General features: G+C 32.6%; 1 protein-coding gene across 1 annotated transcript in view; it reads left to right on the top strand.

Moving 5' to 3' along the window:
* The window catches only part of LOC145292242 (glutathione peroxidase 7-like), a 28,079-nt gene extending 6,581 nt beyond the window's left edge, over nucleotides 1-21,498 (top strand). Inside the window, exons 2-4 of the mRNA XM_080138564.1 lie at nucleotides 15,865-16,011; nucleotides 18,625-18,739; nucleotides 21,015-21,498. Coding sequence (XP_079994690.1) covers nucleotides 15,865-16,011; nucleotides 18,625-18,739; nucleotides 21,015-21,184 — 432 coding nt within the window. The 3' untranslated portion in view covers nucleotides 21,185-21,498. The remainder of the gene's footprint in view (nucleotides 1-15,864; nucleotides 16,012-18,624; nucleotides 18,740-21,014) is intronic.
* The last annotated feature ends 381 nt before the right edge of the window (nucleotides 21,499-21,879 follow it).

Below are 21,879 nucleotides of genomic sequence, written 5' to 3'. Positions count from 1 at the left end.
AGATTTCGTTACATGTATCAGAGGAAATATTTTTTAAGATGTTCTCCCCCCCCTACACACACATCCCTATATTTTATGTTACAAAAACTAAACAAAATAAATATAGATCGATAAAAATGTCAACATTTTTTAAAGCTGAAAAGATCAAATAATTAAAAAATAATTACTTTTTATATAAAATCCCGTTACTTATTTCACTTACTTGAAAGTTATAAATAAAATTGGATATAAAATCAATATTATTATATAAATAAAAAACAACACTTTTTCTTGATAATTTTTTTTTCGGTAATATTTATATATTTTGTAATTTGAATTACAACAAAAATACAGAATTCTAAAAAATAATTATTTTTAAAAAGCTTTAAATGATATTAAATTCAAATATTATGCAATATGAAGTTTAAACAAAGATTTTTTATAACAGGTTTCCAATATTAAAAAATATATTCATATGACTCTTGAGATAATAAAAATTGTAAATCCAAAATCAATCTAAAAAAACATTCGTTTTGATTTTATTCTTTAAAATGGTAAAAGATGATTTTTAATTTCAGGTGCTTTTTTCAAAAAAAAGTATGGAGGCCTATAAGCAACATTATCTTTAGATACATAAGTGTTAACAGAAGACATTAAAATTAATTTTTTTTTATTAACACTCGTCTGTGTAGTTTGTTAATAAAAATCTATTTGTTTTACAATGTAAATATGAAAATCCGATAGCAAAAAAAAATGTTACTTCCATTAACACTTGTAGCGCCAATGCCCATCCAAAGAAATTTACTCAGAAAATAGTAAATACGCGAAATGTTGACGTTGTTGTTATTGTGTAAAACGCTGAAGTTTTACACACGGATGTGGTGGTGGCTACAGATCAAGAACTTATAAAATTGCAAAAAAATGTGGTATGGAGATATATATATATATATATATATATATATATATATATATGGATATATACTATATGCATCTATACAGGAGCGAATTAAATATTTAAATGATGCTCATATCTTTGGTTCTATAGGACGAAACTACATGAAAATTTGCAGGTTTTTGGAAGATTATAATGCTTCTCTATGGTTAAAATTTTGTGGCAATTAGTAAAAAAGAACCTATATTTTCAAGCCAATAAAATATGCCCAAATTTGTCCACATTTGTATATATAGTGTCTTGCAGGCCAGCTTCAGTTTTGCTACTTCGGTTGTCTCCTCTGTGGCCTTGCCAGGCTACTAATATATATATATATATATATAGCTGTAGTTTCTTAGATGTAAATCCAAGACAAGTAGAGTAGTATTATAGTATCATATTAAGTTTTTATACAAATATTATTGGCTGCATATATGCATATATATTTCCGTTACAATTTCCTTAGAAATTCCAGTTTCATTGTAAAATTTGGTCCGATGATGTGGACGTTCTAAGGATATTGCAACTGAAGCACATATGCACATATGTAGCCAATAATGTTTGTATAAAAATAATAAATAGTGTGCATCAGAGTATGTTGGAAAGAAATTAATAAAGTGCTCAATCGTCAGACAGCTAAAATACAAATTATTTACGTTACATAGTCCAGAAACATACCATGGTTTCGTTGATATGGTTAGACCTTTACAGTTTAGAAAAGGCTCTTACAACCCATCACAAATCTTTAGTGACACATGAAAAGAAATTAGTTCGAAAAAGGCACTGGTTTCATCATCTAGTGAATTTGCTCAAGTGTCCCTTTTGGAGAAAGTATCAAATTAACGAAGGAGCTCTATATGGCTGCAACTATCCTAATAATTTTGTGTTATTTAGATTGGTTTGTTGTTTTTGTTTTACGGCATATCCACCCTTTTCAGGTTATTTAATACCGAATTCAGTTATTTTGAAGAAAAATTTTTTAACTGAATATTTTTTTTTTCAAGTCGGTTTCTATTTAACTCATAGTTGGGACCCTAACAGGTACTACCACTCCGGGTCAGAGTGGACCTGGGAGCAATGGCAATTAAAGGGTGGCTCCACACTCCCCAAAGCCCGCAAGCTGGGGCCTCACCATCGGATATAGTTTAAGGTCATATCCAGGACCGTTTGTGTTATTTAGAAATAATTTGATTGATTACAGATGCTGTATGCTTTTCTGTTTCTATGATGTATTTATATTTAGGAGCGATTATGTGTAGTGTAATTTATTGATCAGTGCATGGGTTAAATTCAGGTGCGGCAAATTGTTATTAATTTACTGGGTAGGGGTGTATTGTTGTTATTAAAGGGGTTATATGTCATACTAGCTGGCTTCCTTGCATTGCCTGTTCATAAAATACGCTTAACTATATTTCAATTCATGTAAATTTCATATTTATTATATAATTCTCTAGTGATTATTACGAGGGGCGTGCAATAAGTAATGTCCCTGACCCACTTCCCATAGCAGTAGAGCAACGAAACTTGGCACAGTTATTAGTCTTTCTTTACATAGGAACCATCCAGAGTTATGTATTTCTCCCATCGTTTGATACAGCTCTGGAGACCGTTTTTGTAGAACACCCCAGGTTAGTCCTCCAACCATGACGTGACTTCAGAAATCAAGGTGCATCATCTGGGAAACGCTTTCCTTTCAAAAACAACTTCATGACTGGGTAGAGGTGAAAATCAGAGGGTGCAAAGTCAGGAGAGTAGGGATGGTGGAGAAGGATTTCATAACCACACGCCCGTGCTTCTGATCTGGCGACATGCAAGTTGTGGACCGGAGCGTTGTCCTGCAGGAGGAGGATACCTTTGCTGATCTTGCCCCGCCTCTTGATTTTGATAGCTTCCTTTAATTTCCTCAAAAGTGAAGCATAATAGGCTCGTGTAATTGTGGTACCCTTTGCCAGGAAATCTGTCATCACTACTCCGTCCTGGTCCCAGAAGACTGTGAGCATGACCTTGCCAGCAGAGAACTGCACCCTTGCCTTCTTTGGAGGTGGTGAGTCCAAGTGCTTCTACTGCATTGACTGGGCTTTGGTCTCTGAATCATAGTAGTGGACCCAGGTTTCATCCTGTGTAATCAGTCTTTTGAAAAACTTTGACTCATCTTCTTGGCACATCTCCAAATTCATCCTCGAGCACTCAACGTGTTCTTGCTTCTGGAATGGTGTGAGCAACCTGGGAATCCATCTGGCAGACACCTTATGTCTCCTGTGGTTTGCGTCCTTTCAAATACAAAAACCGGATCACTGCTCGACATTCAACAGGCTCCATTTCACACCTGACTCAGTTCAAACACCTGTAAAACAGAAACCACAATTAGTTCAGAGCTGTAATTTGCCACATAACCCGAAGAGATATAAATCATTGCACAAATTTCAGCTTGATCAGACAACTGGAAGTGGGTCAGGGGCATTATTTATTGCACACCCCTCGTATATATTATATTGTATCCAATAGTAGTAATTTCAGAAGTATAAAAAAAAGAGATAATGTGACTTAGGTGCCATCAGCTAGAATCGAAACCAAAACATACAGTGCTCCTGCATTAGTTATTGTTTGAACTATCATCAGATAGATAAGAAATAGTTAAAAATGACCCGATTTTAGCATATAAAGGTGTTGGATATTGTAACTCCCAGGTAGTGCAAGATTACCTGAATAAATGAGGAAACAAAAAATGGATGTTTTCAATGTCAGAAGAATGTTATTGAAATGAGATATTTGCAACAATAATATTTCTAGAGTTCTGCGATAATAAAATAGGATTGGAATTTAATTAATGCTAGTTGGAATGTTTGCACAAAAAAATTAAGGTAGTTAACAATAACAAGGATGACTTTGACATGTGACTGACCTGGTTATGTGACGTAACTAACAAAGAAACGAGTTTATCATCTATGTATATATAAAAGCGAAAATGTGTGTATGTATGTTCGCTTTTTGTGTATGTCTAAGAAAGCTTTTTTTCCAAGAAGCGGTCGGTCGGCTCACAACTTCTTAAAACTTTTTACATCACATATAAATGATAATATCTATGAATTAACAACGAAGGTCGCCCATCTATTTAATTTGCTCGACTTTGAAAAGATAAATATTCAACATTTTTCGCTCACCGCATGTGGATTAGGCTTTTTCGTATAATAAAAGCGACACTAATTCTGGTGGTATTTTTCCAGTCGCAATTGCCGGAAATGTCCAAAAGCAATCAGATTTGATCAATGTGGAAGTATTTTCCTTATATCAGACAATTGCTATTCAATTTGGACAATCCCCTTTTTATGAGGAGCTGGTCCCCCCCCTCAACATCTTAGGAAAATAAAAATAAAAAAGCATTCTCGCAGTAAATAAAATACTACCCCGCAGTCAAAGTTGACCTCATTAAGTCATTAAAACGTTCACCTGCCAATTCAAAGTAATTAAATAAATTCAAACATGTTTCCGATAGTATTTCGCGGTGGCCCAGTGATTAACGTCGCATGTTTTTTTCACACTTTAATTTCCAACTATGCCTCAAGGGTTCGGGTTCGATCCTCATACTTACCTACCAAAACTTTTTTATTTTATTTTAACCCCCCCCCCCGGTGTTTTGTATTTACCCAAAACTACACACACCTCCAAACACCCGGGCAATGCTGGGTACCGCTAGTATATTTATAAAACAGAAACCAGAGTTAGTTTCTGTAGTCAATCGACTAGCAGACAGGGATTCAGTTGAGACTGGAATTGTTGGTTCTTAAAAGATTTCGTTACTTGAAGGTCCATGAAAGCATCCAGTGGTTACAACTATAAAAGATGTGGAAATTAAGATAAACATCAACAAACTTCAACGTGAGTATGAATAAAGTTATCTGTGAATTATGTATTGGTATTATCGCTTTTTTTTCCACACCAGTAGATATCTCACTGCTGATGCAATTCTCTACCTGTATAAGAGCTAAGTACGTCCAAGGACAGAGTACTGTTGTCACATCTGGGTAGGAGCTGCTAGAAGCAGCTTTTTCTGCCTTGATAAAGTTCAAAATAGACTTTGTAGTCTAATGGGGGGGGAAGCCCATTTCCTATCCCTGCAACCTCTTTCCCACAGAAGAGACATTGCGAGCCTATCTCTGCTTTATCGCTATTTTCATAGCAAGTGCTCGTCCGAGCTCCAATCTATGGTCCCCCTATCCTGACTTTCACAAAAAACATTTGTCTATCTGAAACCACTATCAATAATTTCCCCCACTCTTTTTCTGTGCCTAATCCTAAATGTAGATTCCATGAACAAAGCTTCTTTCTTAGAACTGCACGCCTGTGGAACTCTGTTCTGTTTTCCTGCTTTTCAACTGACTACAATATGATTGTCTTCAAGTCCAATGTGAACAAGTTCTTGATGAGCCTCCCCTTAAGTAATCCAATTTACACAATTTCTACTACTAATGATTACTATGACAGTTTCTCATTGACTACTGTACACTCATTAACCCTTATTCTCAAGTGGCCTACAGGCCTTGATAAGTGGTGACTCACTCCTTTGTAAAAAAAAAAAGGGAAGATGTCTTCATTTGCAGCATGACAACCACAAGAAGAGAATGAAGCAGGTGAAATAAGGTATGTCTACTTTGTCTGGTGAGCCACACAGACAAGAAATATTACATACGTTTGTAAAAAGAATGTTTCGTGCTCACCTGTTTATTATTGTAAAAGAACTTTGTTCATCAGTGTTATGGGCTGGGAGCCGCTAAGTGAAAAGTACTGTCATAAGGAGTATCAAATCAAACGGATGATCTATTATAGACTTGCTATCACTGTAACATGTGTGGTGGTATTTGTATGGGATCATGTGGCGGTCATTGTATTTGAATTAATCCTGTTAACTTTTACTTAATTACGTTGATAAATCTATCAGAAGGTTTGTGTGTATAAGTTAGGTTTAAATCTTGGTCATATATATATTTTTATTTTGTTTAAGAGTATTCAGTAAATATATTTTTAGATATTTAACTGGTAAGATTTTTAATATATTTAAAAACCAAAACGGAAGAATATGATGACGTATCAGATTTACTTCCCTATCTTCCCCCTGTCCAACGGTTGAAAGTTCTGCTATGTTGACCAATGTTCATTCGCCGCCACTCTTGATTTATTGCTTGTTCAAGTTTGAGGCCGGTGTTCCTCAAATCCTCATTGATGCAGTTAATCCATCTTTTCATGGGCAGCATTAAGGATAGGAGCAGGAATGACGCTGCTCTAAATTTTTTTAGGCCACACCCTATGATCCATGTGCTGAAGGTGACTGTACCAGTGCAGCTACTCCACTGAAGAAGCTCCTCAACACTGACTAAACCAGTGAAGTATATATTAATTTATGTTATTGGTAGAGATTATGGGAATGTGAGTGTATGTTATATTTAGATTGATAGGAGAGAATAATTATACAACGAGGTGAGGAATGATGGATGAATAAACAGTTAGACATTTCTCTAATCAAACATACCCGTCTATTTGTTTGTTTTTCTTTTCTTTACTCCCATAATTCCGGTCTTTTTCGCATTGCTTTTGGCTTTTAAAACTTCCATATATCCCTTTACCAACAATGCTTCAAGCAAACTACCATCTACTCTTATATATAAAGCTAGTTGAAACCATTATCAATAATTTCCCCCACTTTTTATCTGTGCCTAAACCTACATAGATTCCATGAACAAAGATTTATTATCTACGCGAGGGCTTCATGTCTGATGGAGGAATAAAGATCTTGAGGAACAAAGAATTTTGTTATGGTGAATCTAAAGAATTAATTTTGATAATAAGGGAGGTATAATTGGAAAGATCCTGGAGCAGGTGGATAGGTTTCATATTTTCCATATTTTTTTTTTAGATTTATATACAAGTAGCAGAGGTGAAGGCATTTAGTGAGTTATGTGTTTTAGTTATTAGCCCATTTGGTTAGTGGAAGTTTTCTTTTGTGTTGGCATAGTTTGAAGACCTCAGTTTTGATGTTCATACAATTTCTGGAAGAGTTATTCATTATTTGTAGAATCCTCAACTTCTTACCGGTGCATAGTAGGTAATTTCTAGAGGCGGATATATAAAGTAAACCTGCCCAATTGGTTGCCAGTGAGAGTTAGGTTTAGGATTAGGTTAGAAGACTGTAATGAATGTTTTGAAAAATAATTTATTATTTCAATATCACAAAATCGAGCTTTCTGAAAAATACTTATTTCTTGCAGGAATTAAATAGCTTTTGCTTTGACTTTCACATGGTCATTTAATGTATACATGATTAGAATAAATTAATAGGAATAAAAAATAATATCAGCTATGAAAGAGTTTAGAATATCTGAATGCCGTGGAAGCTTTTAAAATGTTTGGTGCTAAATTGATTTAACATTGGTAGAGGGAGACAATAGAAAATGAAGAATAAACAAAACAAAATTGCTCCACCTGTCAAGAAAATCCAAAAGCACTGTGAAAAAAAGCAGTTGGACCAATTTTTAAATGAACACAACTTGTGTAGGCGTTTCAAAATAATGGTAATATCTCTACTGTATTTTCATATATATATATATATATATATATATATATATATATATATTACACAGGAATCACCACTTATCAAGGCCCGGAGGCCACTCGAGGATAACGGTTAAAAGGTATACATTAGTCATTGTGATTATAGCTAGTAAACATAAGTAGTGAGAATTTTGTAAATTCGATTACTTAGGAGGGCGATTCATTAAGAACTTGTTTACATTGGACTTGAAGACAATCAGATTGTAGTCAGCTGGAAAGCAGGCAAACGGAAGAATTCCACAGGCGTGCAGTTCTAATAAAAAAGTTTTGTTCATGGAATCTACATTTAGGCTTAGGCACAGATAAAGACTATGGGAAATTGTTGATAGTGGTTTTGACTAGCCGAGTGTTTTTCGTGAAAGTTTGATGATGGGGGGGGGGCTTAGATTGAAGTTCAGCTGAGAACTTGCCATGAAAATAATGATAAAGCAGAGACAGGCTCACAATGTGTCTTCTGTAGGAAAGAGGTTGCAGGAAAGAGAAAAGGGCATCCCCCACTAAGCTTCAAAGTCCATTTTAAACTCTGTCAAGAAAAAATAAGCAGCTTCTAGCAGCTCTGCCCAGATGTGGCAACAGTACTCCATTGTTGGCCATACTTGGCTTTTGTATTTGGTTCATAAATGAGATGGATATCTGAAAAATCCACCCAATAACTTGTTACTTACGTGATCTTAGGTGAACACCCATATTAAGTGATTCCTCTTCTCAGTTACAGGTCCAAATTCTTACGTGGCATTTTTCAGTTTGTTTTATCTATTTGTTTTCTTTTTAATTCCTAGTGACTAAATTAATCACTCATTTAGCATTGGCATCAATAAAAAGCAACATGATATATATATATATAAAAGAGAGAAAGGTAATTTGCTTGACTCATTACTAGTAAGCAAGTATGTGGGTATTTATCAAGGCTGATAGCAATGCAGAAAAAAACAAAATGGGGAAGGAAAGTATGAACAAAAACGGTCAAAGACAATATTTAGATTACGAATCTTCAAAAAATCTATTTTTCAAAATATCTTTCACATATCAAATTGGAAAATAAGAAACTTACTGCTAAATATTAATAAAAATGTTTGGGACAATGTGGCATCTTTAATAATCTCAATGATTCAAAAATTTCTCAAAAAGAAATGTAAAAAGTGGAGCTGTCAAGTAGAATGATAAATTTAAGATGGCTGCCCCTCTGTAGACAGACAGATCGTAGGAATGCTGCAAATCAAATGCTATAAATATAATAAAGTTTTATCTTATTCATATTTATCTCTGTCAAATATTGTTATTTAACTTTTTTTTTTTTTCATTTTTTTCATCATTTTTTTGCATACATTCAGATAGTTTTAGTCATATATTATTATCAAATAAATTATTGGTGCTTATGATGCATGTACCCATCACGGAACACATATGGCATATTCCAAAAAATCACGTAAATTGATCAAATAGCTTTATCGTTAACTAAGAAAATCAAATTTTATGAGTAAGCAAAAAGAGACTCTTGTAAAAAAAAAAAAAAAAAAAAAAAAAAAACTCTCGTGAAAAAACAAAAAAACAAAGGCTGATAAGTTTATAGCCTTGTAATCCTACCGATTTCAAATTAATTGCTAAAAATCGTAACATTTGTTTTTCTTAGTTAAAAAAAAAATTACTTGATCAATTTACATATGGGTAGATTTTTAAAAGTAGTTTTAATTCTAAATAAGCACCAAATAATCCTAAATATTAGAAACACAATATGTGTGAATACACAAATATTTTTTTTTTTAATAAGTATTAATATGTCATCTAATCAATATCAGATATATTTCTTATGTGCGCATGCAAACTAAATATTAAAATTCGTGAATTTAATAATATAAATTGGGGTAAATAAAAGGGAGATAATTTACAATGGATAATCTCCCCTTAATTAATTGGTGTAGACTAACTTGATTTTCTCCCTTTGTTTAATTTGTGCTAAAATTAAAAAAGATCCCTAGTTTTAATAGTGTATGTGTGTGTGGGTATATATATATATATATATATATATATATATATATATATATATATATATATATATATATATATATATATACCCACACACACATACACTATTAAAATAGTGTATGTGTGTGTGGGTATATATATATATATATATATATATATATATATATATATATATATATATATATATATATATATATATATATACCCACACACACATACACTATTAAAACTAGGGATCTTTTTTATATATATATGTATATATATATATAAATCCCTAGTTTTAATAGTGTATGTGTGTGTGGGTATATATGTATATATATATATATATATATATACCCACACACACATACACTATTAAAACTAGGGATCTTTTAATAGTGTATGTGTGTGTGGGTATATATATATATATATATATATATATATATATATATATATATATATATATACCCACACACACATACACTATTAAAACTAGGGATCTTTTTTATATATATATGTATATATATATATATATATATATATATCTTCTATAATATAAAGCTGTGTGTGTGTGGTCACGAATAGGCTCCTATATGGTTGACTATTTTAAAAAACTGATTACATATAATGATAGATGTATCGAGGATCAAGAATGGGTATGTTTGATCTGGCAGAACGGTGGTTCATAAAAATTGTGGGGTCTGCGTTCGCGCCTGGCCCCCAAAGTATGGAAATAAAAAATGAAAAGAAAAAACAAACGTTTACAAGAGTTTTTGATATAGATGTACATGATAATACTTTGATAAGTAAGTTTCAACTTAAATAGGGAAGGTATAATAAAATTGTGGGGTCTGCATTCGTGCCTGTACTCCATGGAAATATGGCACAAACCTTAACAAAGACTTTTCATATCTATTTGCATAAGTATACTTTGATAATTATGTTTCAGTTTGAAGAAATATGGTATAATAAAATTATTGGGTGTTCGTTTGCGCCTGACCTCCATAGAATGTAAATATGTCACAAAGTTTAACAAGATTTTTTAAAAAGGGTGAGGGTCCACAATAACACCTTAACTTTGATCTTAATTCACTTTAGTTTTTATTTATTTTTTTGAGTTGAATCATATTGTTTTGAATAAATTCACCTCATAAATTCACTTTCTTATTAAAGTTAAAGCCCAAAAAAAAAGTCAGAACTTTAGACACAAATTTTGCCTAACTCTGTTTTTTTCCTTCTCCACTTGCACGTGGCACTTTCAAAAATAGATAAATAATAAAAAATATGGACATTACTTATTATCGTGTCAAAAGAAGGAAAAAATCCTACTCACGTGATTTCATGTCTTTTTAAAAACATTTACATAACCTTTTTATTTTTATTTATATATCCGTTTAAGCTTTTTTTGTCAATGTAATAGAAGGAATTCAGTTGATTACAACCCTTTCTGCGTGTTCTTTACATTACAGTAGTACAACCCTGAATCCAACAGCGCAATACTACACCGTTCAATACTATAAAACTGAAACGAAGCTGTTCTGCTTGAAAAGGGCGCCATTTTCTTCTTATTCATATTTATATCGATTCTTTGCTTTAAAAAACTAAAGTAATTATGTGTTTACTTTTTTAATATCCTATTTTGCTGTTTCGGATTATTTTACTAAAGTAAGTAAAGCTTCATTATTTTTCAAAACTGTTTTTGTTTCTTTGTTTTTCGATATTTTGTCGAAATTATTTAGTAAGAGTGTTTAGCAGAAAAGCCAACAAATGACTACCCGAAAAAATAAATATACAAAAAAATAAATGTTACCATAGTCAATAAAAGTTCACTTCATGTTTTTTTTGTTTTGAGATAGTTTTTAATGCTCTTTACTTGAAATAAATTCAGCGAACCGAAATTAAAACGAAATTTGAGGCAATAACTACTTAAATGAATTTTTATATAAACTACACATGCCATAATCGAATATTCCTCAAGCAGAAAATAACGGAAAACATTAAAATATGTTTATAAATATTCCTTACGTTGACGTAACTCTCTTAAATTTTTACTACAGAATGCTCAGGTGCCCCTCCTTCAAATTGAAAATGGTGCTCTCGATTTCAAAGTCGCTGCTATTTTGATTTTTTTTTTAAACTGGTTTGTGAATAAAATAAAAAAATTTTACAAACTACTTAAAAATACAAACCAATGAACTTTTCTACCATAAAAGTGACTTTTATTGACTATGGTAACATTTATTTCTTGTATATTTATATTATATATATAACATTTTCTCTTTGTAAGGAAACATCAATGTTGGTCACTCTTGACTACGAATGGAAACAAAGTTGATACAAAACATATATTTTTGCGAAAATTATCTTTACTTTCATCATATTTTGCTTAGGGTAAAATTTTTGAGTATCAAAACCTATCTCTTTACAACCCCCTCCTTTTCATAACCCATCATACTTTCATCAATTACAGTCCATTTTCTGTAGGCTGTTTTTGAACCCAGTCAACGACGGGTACTTTTGCTAATATATATATATAGAGAGAGAGAGAGAGAAAGAGAGAGAGAATGTAGCCGACAACATTTGTTGATTTTTGAGACTTTTATTATTTTTTTAATATTTTTAAATATTTTCATAACACGTTTCAATCTTCTATTAGCTCTCTTCAGATTTTTTTTAGTTAAAAGTTTGCATCTTGGTGAAAGGTTTATGGAATTTTCTTTTGTAGATCGGTCGGCATTATGTGTGTTTGTATATATATATGTGTGCGTGTGTGTTTGTGTATATATATGTGTATATATATGCGTGTGTGTATATATATATATGGGTAGGTGTGTATATATATACGTGTGTATATGTATATATGTGTGCGGGTGTATATATATGTGTGTGTATATATGTGTGTGTATATAATATGTGTATGTATATGTGTGCGTGTGTGTTTATATATATGTGTATATATATATATATATATATATATATATGTGTGTGTGTGCATATATATGTATATATATATGTATATATGTGTGTGTGTGTATATATGTGTATATATATATATATATATATATATGTGTATATATATATATATATATATATATATATATATGTGTATGTATATATATATGTGTATATACAGAATGACCAAAAAAACAAGTTAAATGGAGGCCATCTAAAACATATGCTGTAGGACAGAGAAATAAGGCCGAAGACCCTTGTGTTTTGATGTGATGTTTTGAATATAATAAACTAGTTATGACCAAAGTTACATTTCATTCGGACAAAACACTAAGAAATGGGGCCTAATTAGAGTGGGGCCCCGTTTTTTTTTTTTGGTTACCCTGTGTGTGTATATATATATATATGTGTGTATATATATATATATATATATATATATATATATATATATGTGTGTGTGTATATGTGTGTGTGTATGTATATATGTGTGTGTGTGTGTGTGTGTGTGTGTTTTTTTTATTTTTCTTCCTTTGAAGATTGTAATGCTGGGTATGGGGCAGCCAAACCAGCTGCCAACATTGCCCCGCTTTTTTATTGAAACCAACCGAGAGCTCTTTTTAGTATCCTCGCTGTTCCCTTAAGTGCAATTGTCTGAATCTCTTTTGCACTTGGTTCACCAGGTGTGTGTGTGTGTGTATTTATATATATGTATGTGTGTGTATGTATATATATATATGTGTGTGTGTGTATATATGTATATATGTGTGTGTATGTATATATATGTATGTATATATGTGTGTGTGTATATGTGTGTGTATGTATATATGTGTGTGTGTATATATATATATATATATATATATATATATATATATATATATAATCTTTATGTGTATATACAGAGTGACCAAAAAAAACAAGTTAAATGGAGGCCATCTAAAACATATGCTGTAGGACAGAGAAATAAGGCCAAAGACCCTTGTGTTTTGATGTGATGTTTTGAATATAATAAACTAGTTATGACCAAAGTTACATTTCATTCGGACAAAACACTAAGAAATGGGGCCTAATTAGAGTGGGGGCCCGTTTTTTTTTGGTCAGCCTGTATATATGTGTGTGTATATATATATATATATATATATATATATATACGTGTGTGTGTATGTATATATATATGTAGTAGAGATTTTTAAAATTAAAAAAAAAAAACAACAACAACAAAAACATTGAGATTCATGACTGCTTTGTTTTACGTTTTGCATCTGTGGATTTGTTTTCATGTTTATTATCGTATGTATTAATTGAATTGTAACATCATCACTATCGTCATGACCATTGAGGAATTACATATACATATATATGTGTGTACGTGCATGTGTATGTGCGTGTATGTGTACGTATACATATATATATACAAACATATGTATGTGTGCGTGTGCGTGCATGTGTGTGTGTGCATATACATGCGCGTATGCATGCATGTATGCATGCATATGTGTGCATGTGCGTGCATGTATATGTGTACATGTGCATGCATGTGTGCATACATATTTATATGCATATATATATGTATACATTCATTGGACTTCCGGTTCTTTGACTGTCGTGGCTCTTGTAGGCTGCGACATTGTTTGGCTGTGGAATTTAATATGTATGGATGTGTGTGTGTTTATGTGTGTGTGTATGTATATGTGTATATGTATGTATGTATGTATATATATTTTTTATTTAACAAAAAAAACAACAACAAAGCGGGAGACCAGTACCCGCATTAAGCTGGTCTGCAGTTTGACTTGTTGCTGGCTATCTTGCTCTTGCTTGTTGCTGGATGTCAACATTTTGAACCGAGAGAGAGATTTAGCTGTCGTACAAAGCTAAAACTCTGTGACATCATATTTGTATAGATACTCCCTCAGGCATTTGTCTATTAAAAAAAAAAAAGAAAAAAGAAAGTCCTGTGGCGATAAAAAAAGCTGTGACGTGTGTACGCCTGTAATGCTGGATGCATGTAACAATTAATCTGCCATCATTATATGTATTTATGTATGTATATGTGTATGTATATTTATATATGTATGTGTGTGTGTATATTTATGTATGTACATGTGAGTTTATATGTATTTATATCTATGAGTATATGTATGTATATGTGTCTATGTGTATATATGTTTGTGTGTGTATATATACATTTATATATGTCTGTATGCATGCATGTGTGTATATTGCATGTATGTGTATGTATGCATATGTGTATATATATGTATGTGTATGTGTGCATGTATGTGTGTATGTGTATGAATGCATATATATAGATGTGTATGTATATGTAGGTAAGTGTATGTATATATATGTGCATATGTGTACGTATATGTATGTATGTATTTGTATATGTGGATGTATGTGTATGTATATGAGTATGTATGCATGTGGGCATGTATATGTATTTTTGTTTATTATGCATTGTGTATGCATATAGGTATATATGAGCATATGCTTATAGACATGTATGTATACATGTATAAATTTATATGTATGTATACCAATGACCGTCTTGTTTATGTTTGCATGTGTGTGTGTATGTATATATATGTGTGCGTATTGTGTATTGTGTATGTACGCATGTATATATGTGTGTGATATGTGTACATATGTCTGTGTGCATGTGTGTATATATATATGTATGTATAACAATGACCGTCTTTAGTGTCATGTCTGCTTGAGTATGTGAATTCGCTGGCAGGACTATATGTCTTTTTCGGGCTCATGAACTTTCAGTGTCTGAGGGAGTGGCACTCGTCTGACAAGACGTTGCAATCATCATCAGTAGAGATTTAGAAGGCTGTCACAATGCAAGGTATTAAATATAGTCGTTATTGGTAAGAGAAGACGAGAACCAGTGGCGATTTACAAATCAATAAGTACATACACATATGTTTATATATACATATATTTATTCAGTTGTATTGGTAAAATGTCTTACTTGTTATGTCTGCGACAAATTCCATTATTAATTTCGGAAAAATTCCCTTTTCAAATGGTAGGCGTAACTTTGAATCGATCTGTTACGCCTACCATAAGATGGCCACTAATGTTATCATGTTGCAAATTTAGCTTTATAAAATGAAACAATGAATCAACTGTTCGTGCATATGCGATTAACAAACAGCGTCAAAACCAAGATTTTTACCTGACCCCTCTCCCTTCAAACAAAACGACATTTTTACATGAATTAATTTTTTCTAATTTTTTTGATATTATGTGTCCGAGAGATTCATGCTGGTTCGATGTGGATGACAAAAGTTTTAGCAAACACACAAACACACAGATGACTGAGACTTATATAATAGATACCACCATTCTCATATTATAAGCCTTTAAAAAAAATGCTGGCTGATTCTATGAACAAGTTGATTTTTTTCTTATTTTTCTTCTCTCTCTAGGTGTCCCTTGTGGTGAATGTGGCAAGTGAATGCGGCTACACAGACGGGCATTATCGATCACTGGTACAACTTCAGCAAACGGTTAGCAACTCCAAGTTCAATGTGTTAGCATTTCCCTGCAACCAATTTGGACAACAAGAACCTGGGGTAAAATATTCTTGTTAAAATTGACATTAATGGAATATTAAAAAATGTATTGTTCAAAACAACTTATTATTGCATGAAATCATAATATTTAATTTTTTATTTTTAAATAATGTTTTTATAATATCTGTTATTGAAACCGAAAGTATACATAATTAGCCATGCTCTAGTCCAGCACCTTACAGATGCTAAACTTCTGACTAACAAACAATATGGAGTTAGACAAGCCCGTTCCACAGCAGACATCCTCACTGTAATCTCTAAACGTATATACCATTCACTGGACAAAGCGGGGGAGGGCAGAGCGGTAGCTCTAGATATGTTATTGTTAGATATATATAAGGCTTTTGACAGGTATGGCATGAGAGTTTCCTCAGGAAAATTAGATCATACGGTATCACTGGTAGAATACTTAACATAATTAAAATCCTTCTTAGATAAGAGAAAAATCCAGGTTGTCCTGGACGGTCGTACATTTAAACAATATGATATAAATGCGGGAGTGCCTCAAGGGTCTATCCTTGGGCCTCTATTGTTCCTAATATTCATTAATGACCTCTGACCTCCCTGACAAAACTGCCTCTGAGATGGGTATATATGCTGATGACACTACACTCTATAACAGGCATGACAGGAAAACAAATGAACACATATCTAAAGAAATGGCAAAAACACTAGAGGATGACCTCCAATCTGTAGTGGAATGGGGACAAAAATGGATGGTCACATTCAATGCTGCTAAGACTAAACTGGTTTCCTTCAATAATTACAAGAAACCTTCTCTACCACCAACAGCAATGGCTAGTGATTCTTTATCTTACTGCTTGACCTAACGTTCACAGGAAACATGAATTGGAACAATTACATTGAAAGCATTGCCAGGGCCGCTGCAAAGAAGGTAGGTTCTCTCTATCATGCTAGAAAATTACTAACACCCGAAAGTATCCTGTACCTCTATAAGGCCACCATTCGCCCATGTATGGAGTATTCCTGTCACATTTGGGCTGGTGCATTTGCTACTAGTCTCTCGCTCCTTGACAAGGTTCAAAAGAGAGTCGCTAATCTGATAGGCACTGAACTGGCATCTAAGCTTCAGCCTCTGTCCTATCAACGAAATCTTGCATCCCTCTGCCTGTTCTACAAGTATTTTAATGGTGAATGTTCTGGCGAACTGCAGACGCTTGTGCCCCCACGACATAGACACCCTCGACAAACCCGTCAGACAGCTAAATCCCACCCCCACACTGTAGAGATCCCTAGATGTAAAAGATCTTTCTACTCCAGTAGTTTCTTCTCCAGTACTGCTAGACTCTGGAATTCCATTCCAGGTCCCTGCTTCCCCAACTGTACTGACATGCAGAAGTTCAAGTGTAACGTGAACCGACATCTTGCTGCCCAATTCCCAACATAGTACCCCAGTAGTTGTTTCCCCTGATAGTAGTCCCCTACACCAAAGTGGCAATGTGCCTTGTTTGGGGTGAAAATGTAATAAAAAAAAATTTTTTTTAAATAGTAATATTTCTAGTAATCTACTGTGGTACTTCTATTACGAACAGATTTGTTATCTGTCCGTATAAAGCTGAAACAACTTCTGTATCTGAAGTTAAAACTATTACTATCTTTTAATGTTCAATTCAGTTTGCGATATTTGTGTCCAACTAATGCACTTCCATTAAATGCTCAATTCATAGAGGGAGGTAGTGTAGTATCTATTCTGTGGTCATGAAACAACCATCTCCTCCGAAGGTAGTATAATATCGATTTTTGTTATAAGACAAGACAATTCATCAAGGCATTACTTTCTCCTTTGGAGGAGATATTGTAGCATATGGTCATTCATCATGATATCATATTCCCAGGCATTACCTTCTCTTTTGGAAGAGATATTGTAGCATATGGTCATTCATCATGATACCATTCCTCAGGTATTACCCCCTCCTTTGGAGGAGATAGTGTAGTAGATGGTCATTTGTCATGATACCTTCTCCCAGGCATTACTTTCTCCTTTAGAAGATAGTGTAATAGATGGTCATTCATCATGTTACCATTCTTCCAGGCATTAACTTCTCATTTGGAAGAGATAGTGTAACATATGATCATTCGTCATGATACTCTTCTCCCAGGCATTACCTTCTTCTTTGGAGGAGATAATGTAGTAGATTGTCATTAGTCATGATACCATTCTCCCATGCAATACCGTCTCCTTTGGAGGAGATATTGTAGCATATAGTCATTCATTATGATACCATTCTCTTAGGCATTACCTTCTCCTTTCGAGAAGATATTGTAGCATATAGTCATTCGTAATGATATCATTCTCCCAGGCATTACATTCTCGTTTGGAGGAGATATTTTAATAGATGGTCATTCATAATTGTATGATTCTTTTCCATATTAAAAGGTTTCAAAGAACACCTTATATATATTTTTTCTCTAAATGTAGAAGTAAAAAATGTAAGCATTTATTAAATATGTCAATAGTTAAGTATTGAACCAAAATAAGTTAACATTTAAAAAAAAAATAATTTCATAAAAAATTGATATTCAAAATTACATTCATATTTAATCTGATTTTTGGAAATGATTCTTAAAGTTTTTGTTCTATTTTTCTTTCAGGAAAATTGGCAGATTCAAAGTTTTGTGGAGAAAATTTACAAAGTCAACTTTCCAATGTTTGCAAAAATTGATGTTTTGGGGACGAATGTTCCAGAAAGTTGGAAATTCTTGATTGGTAATTTTATTTCTTGTTTTATTTTAATTATTATTATTGTTTCATTTTTTCTCATGTTTGTTTTTCTCAGTTAACTTAAATAAAAAAAAAATATATGTGTTAAGTTCTTCTATAAAACATTGTGTGGGAAATGTGGCTCGGCAGGATAACTAATTTGTAATCAGGATCTGTTGATTAATTGGATCATGGTTGCAAGTGCAGGGATAAGTCGAAAATGTTAAAGTATCACTGAAACCGTTAAAGATAAATTTAGCGAGATCTCCGATTTACAAAAGGGGGCTACCAAGTCACATCCACGTAAATTAAAAAAGTGTGAATAACTTCAGAAAAATAACAACATCTAACAAAGAACTTGCGATTGCTGTACTGGGATAAAATAACAACATTTATTAACAAGTTTAAGAAAAAGCAATTCAAATTATTTCAACGTCAAGGTTTTTGCAACAAGTGTTCATTAGACAGTTTTTTTTTGTTTTTTTTACATAGGCATCACCACTTATCAAGGCCCGGAGGCCACTCGAAGATAAGGGTTAAAGAGTGTACAGTAGAAATTGGACAATATAGTAATCGTTAGTAATGAAGATTTGGTAAATTTGTTAACTTATATGGAACGGCTCATCAAAAACTTGTTTATGTTAGGCTTGAAGACAACCATATTGTAGTCACCTGGAAAGCAGGAAAACGGAAGACAGTTCTATAGGCATGCAGTTCTAAGAAAGAAGCTTTGCTCATGGAATCTAGATTTAGGTTTAGGCACAGATAAAGAGTGGGGGAAATTAGTGATAGTGTTTTCTGCTAGACGAGTGTTTCTTGTGAAAGTTTGGCGAGGGGGGGGGGCATAGATTGAAGCTCAGCCGGGCACTTGCCATGAAAATGACGATAAAACAGAGACAAACTCGCAACATCTCTTCTGTGAGAAAGAGGTTGCAGGGAAGAGAAAAGGATATTCCCTACGAGGCTACGAAGTCTATTTTGAGCTCTTTGTTAATGAGTGTCTTGTAGAAAAGACAAAACGTTCATTATTGTGAATTTTCATGTTGAGAGGGAACATGCGTGGTTATTTTCTGGAGGTTAAAATAAAATATTCATCAAAACCTGTAAGCGTTTTGCATGTGTATGTGTTTGTTACATATGAAAACAGCAGTGTGAAATAACATGTTGGAAAGAATTAATTCTCATTTGATATGGTACTTTACATTTGGAGAATTTAGGTGTATGACGTGCGCAAAGTCATATTGTTGGTTTAACGTCACACACAAGGATGGAGTTGGCAGCGATATTGTTTACTCCTAAAACTGCATCCCAGACTGATTTGATTTACATACACAAAAGCTTATATAGGAGAGTTTTAGAAAGTTCTGGACTATTTGTTGTATTACTGCGCGTAAAGCGTAATGTAGTCCTTTTATTGCATGTGTGCAGATGGGTAAATTACGACGTGTCTTTACGTGTTCTTCAAACGTGTGCATGTTGAAAATGGTGATTGCTATGAAATGTCTCTGCCAAAGATTTGTTCTGGTCGTATATAGTGGTCATTGCAATTGTCATATTTCTATAAAAGAATAAAAACTAGTCACTTTAATGATTAAAATACGATTTCAAACTGAAGCTTGACTGACCAATTGATGGACAGAAACTTTTATAGAAATGCTTGAACACATCTAAAAGCCATTTGAGAAATAAGAAGAATAACTGGGCTAAAATTATAAAAGTACTAAAGTGGATTTAAAAAAAACAGGTGGGTTTCACAAAAAAGGTGGATTTCACAAAAACAAAATTTTAAATAATAAACATTCTATTCATGGTTTTTGATGCCAGTCCATACCTGCCATAACTAAAGTATGTAATGTTAAGTATATAATGTAACATATGTAATGTAATGTAACGACTAAAGCATGTAATGTATGTAATATAAAGTATATAATGTAAAGACTAAAGGACAAAATAAGAGAAGTGAGAGTTATGAGATTGCCAAAAGTAAATCCATGGTCCACTTTTTATTCTCCATAAAAATCGTAACACCAATAGAAGACAGTTTTGTTTTCGATCACATGAGGCATAAGAATACCAAAGCATACAACAATAGTGACCACTTGCGTTAAAATCAAATATCTTTAAGGGAGATAACTCTGGTCTTATGAAGATGTATTCTGTAATTCGTATAAAAAAGTAAAATGCCAAAACTCTTATTTACTTAATCTTTATATTAAACATTTGATTTGTTTTCTTTACAACAATACAATATACTCTTTTTTTTTTTATCTTTTACATGTAGAAACATCTGGTAAAACGCCAACCTGGAATTTCTGGAAGTATCTGGTCAATGAAAATGGTGTCGTTCTAAATGCTTGGGGTCCACAGACTTCATTCACAGAAGTCTACAAGCATGTAAAAGAGGCCATCGATAAACCACGAGTTAATCAGCATCTTCATTCTGACTTGTAATAATAAAAAATAAACAAATATATTTTAATTAGTGTGAAAAAATAGAAACCAATTCAAACTAAATTTCTAAAGTATTTATCAGTCATTTTTTTTTTATAATTAAAATATTATTAAACTTGAACAATAAGTATCATGTGAGAATAATAATGATAATAGCCTTCTGCCCAAAAGGGACACACTATTAATTTTTTCAGAGCCGAAAACGGTGGGGTGGGAAAGCAATTTCATTCTTTTTTTATCACAAAAAGACTATTTTGTTATTTTTTTTTTTTTTTACTCCCATTGCTTGTAAAAAATAAAAACATTGCTCAAAATGTCGTTATTGTTATTATTACATTAATCTTGCCGTTACAAACGGAAACAATGTTTTCTTAATATTGAATTGTTTTTAATTTAAAATGTGTAAAATTGAATAAATAATTAATAATAAAAAGTATATTATAAATAACTAGCATAGCCCAGGACAGATAAAATTAATTCCAGAACAATTTGCTCAATTGTTATGTCCCCTTACAACAATTAAAATCAAGATATAATGCAACTAAACATTATGTCTAGTATCCTTGTTTTAATTTTTATCAAAATCCATTACATAATTTTAATTCTAGAAAATGTCCAAAATTTAAGGCTTGAGTGATCTGACAAAGAAATTGAAATTGCAGATCTTGTTTAATTCGTTTTTATTTAATGCATCA

The sequence above is a fragment of the Euprymna scolopes genome, chromosome 2, assembly GCF_053919585.1.
Source record: "Euprymna scolopes isolate OS-2025 chromosome 2, ASM5391958v1, whole genome shotgun sequence".
Taxonomy (NCBI): Eukaryota; Metazoa; Mollusca; class Cephalopoda; order Sepiida; family Sepiolidae; genus Euprymna; species Euprymna scolopes.
Note: the sequence above shows the minus strand (reverse complement) of the source record. Positions and strands in the feature narration are given on the sequence as shown.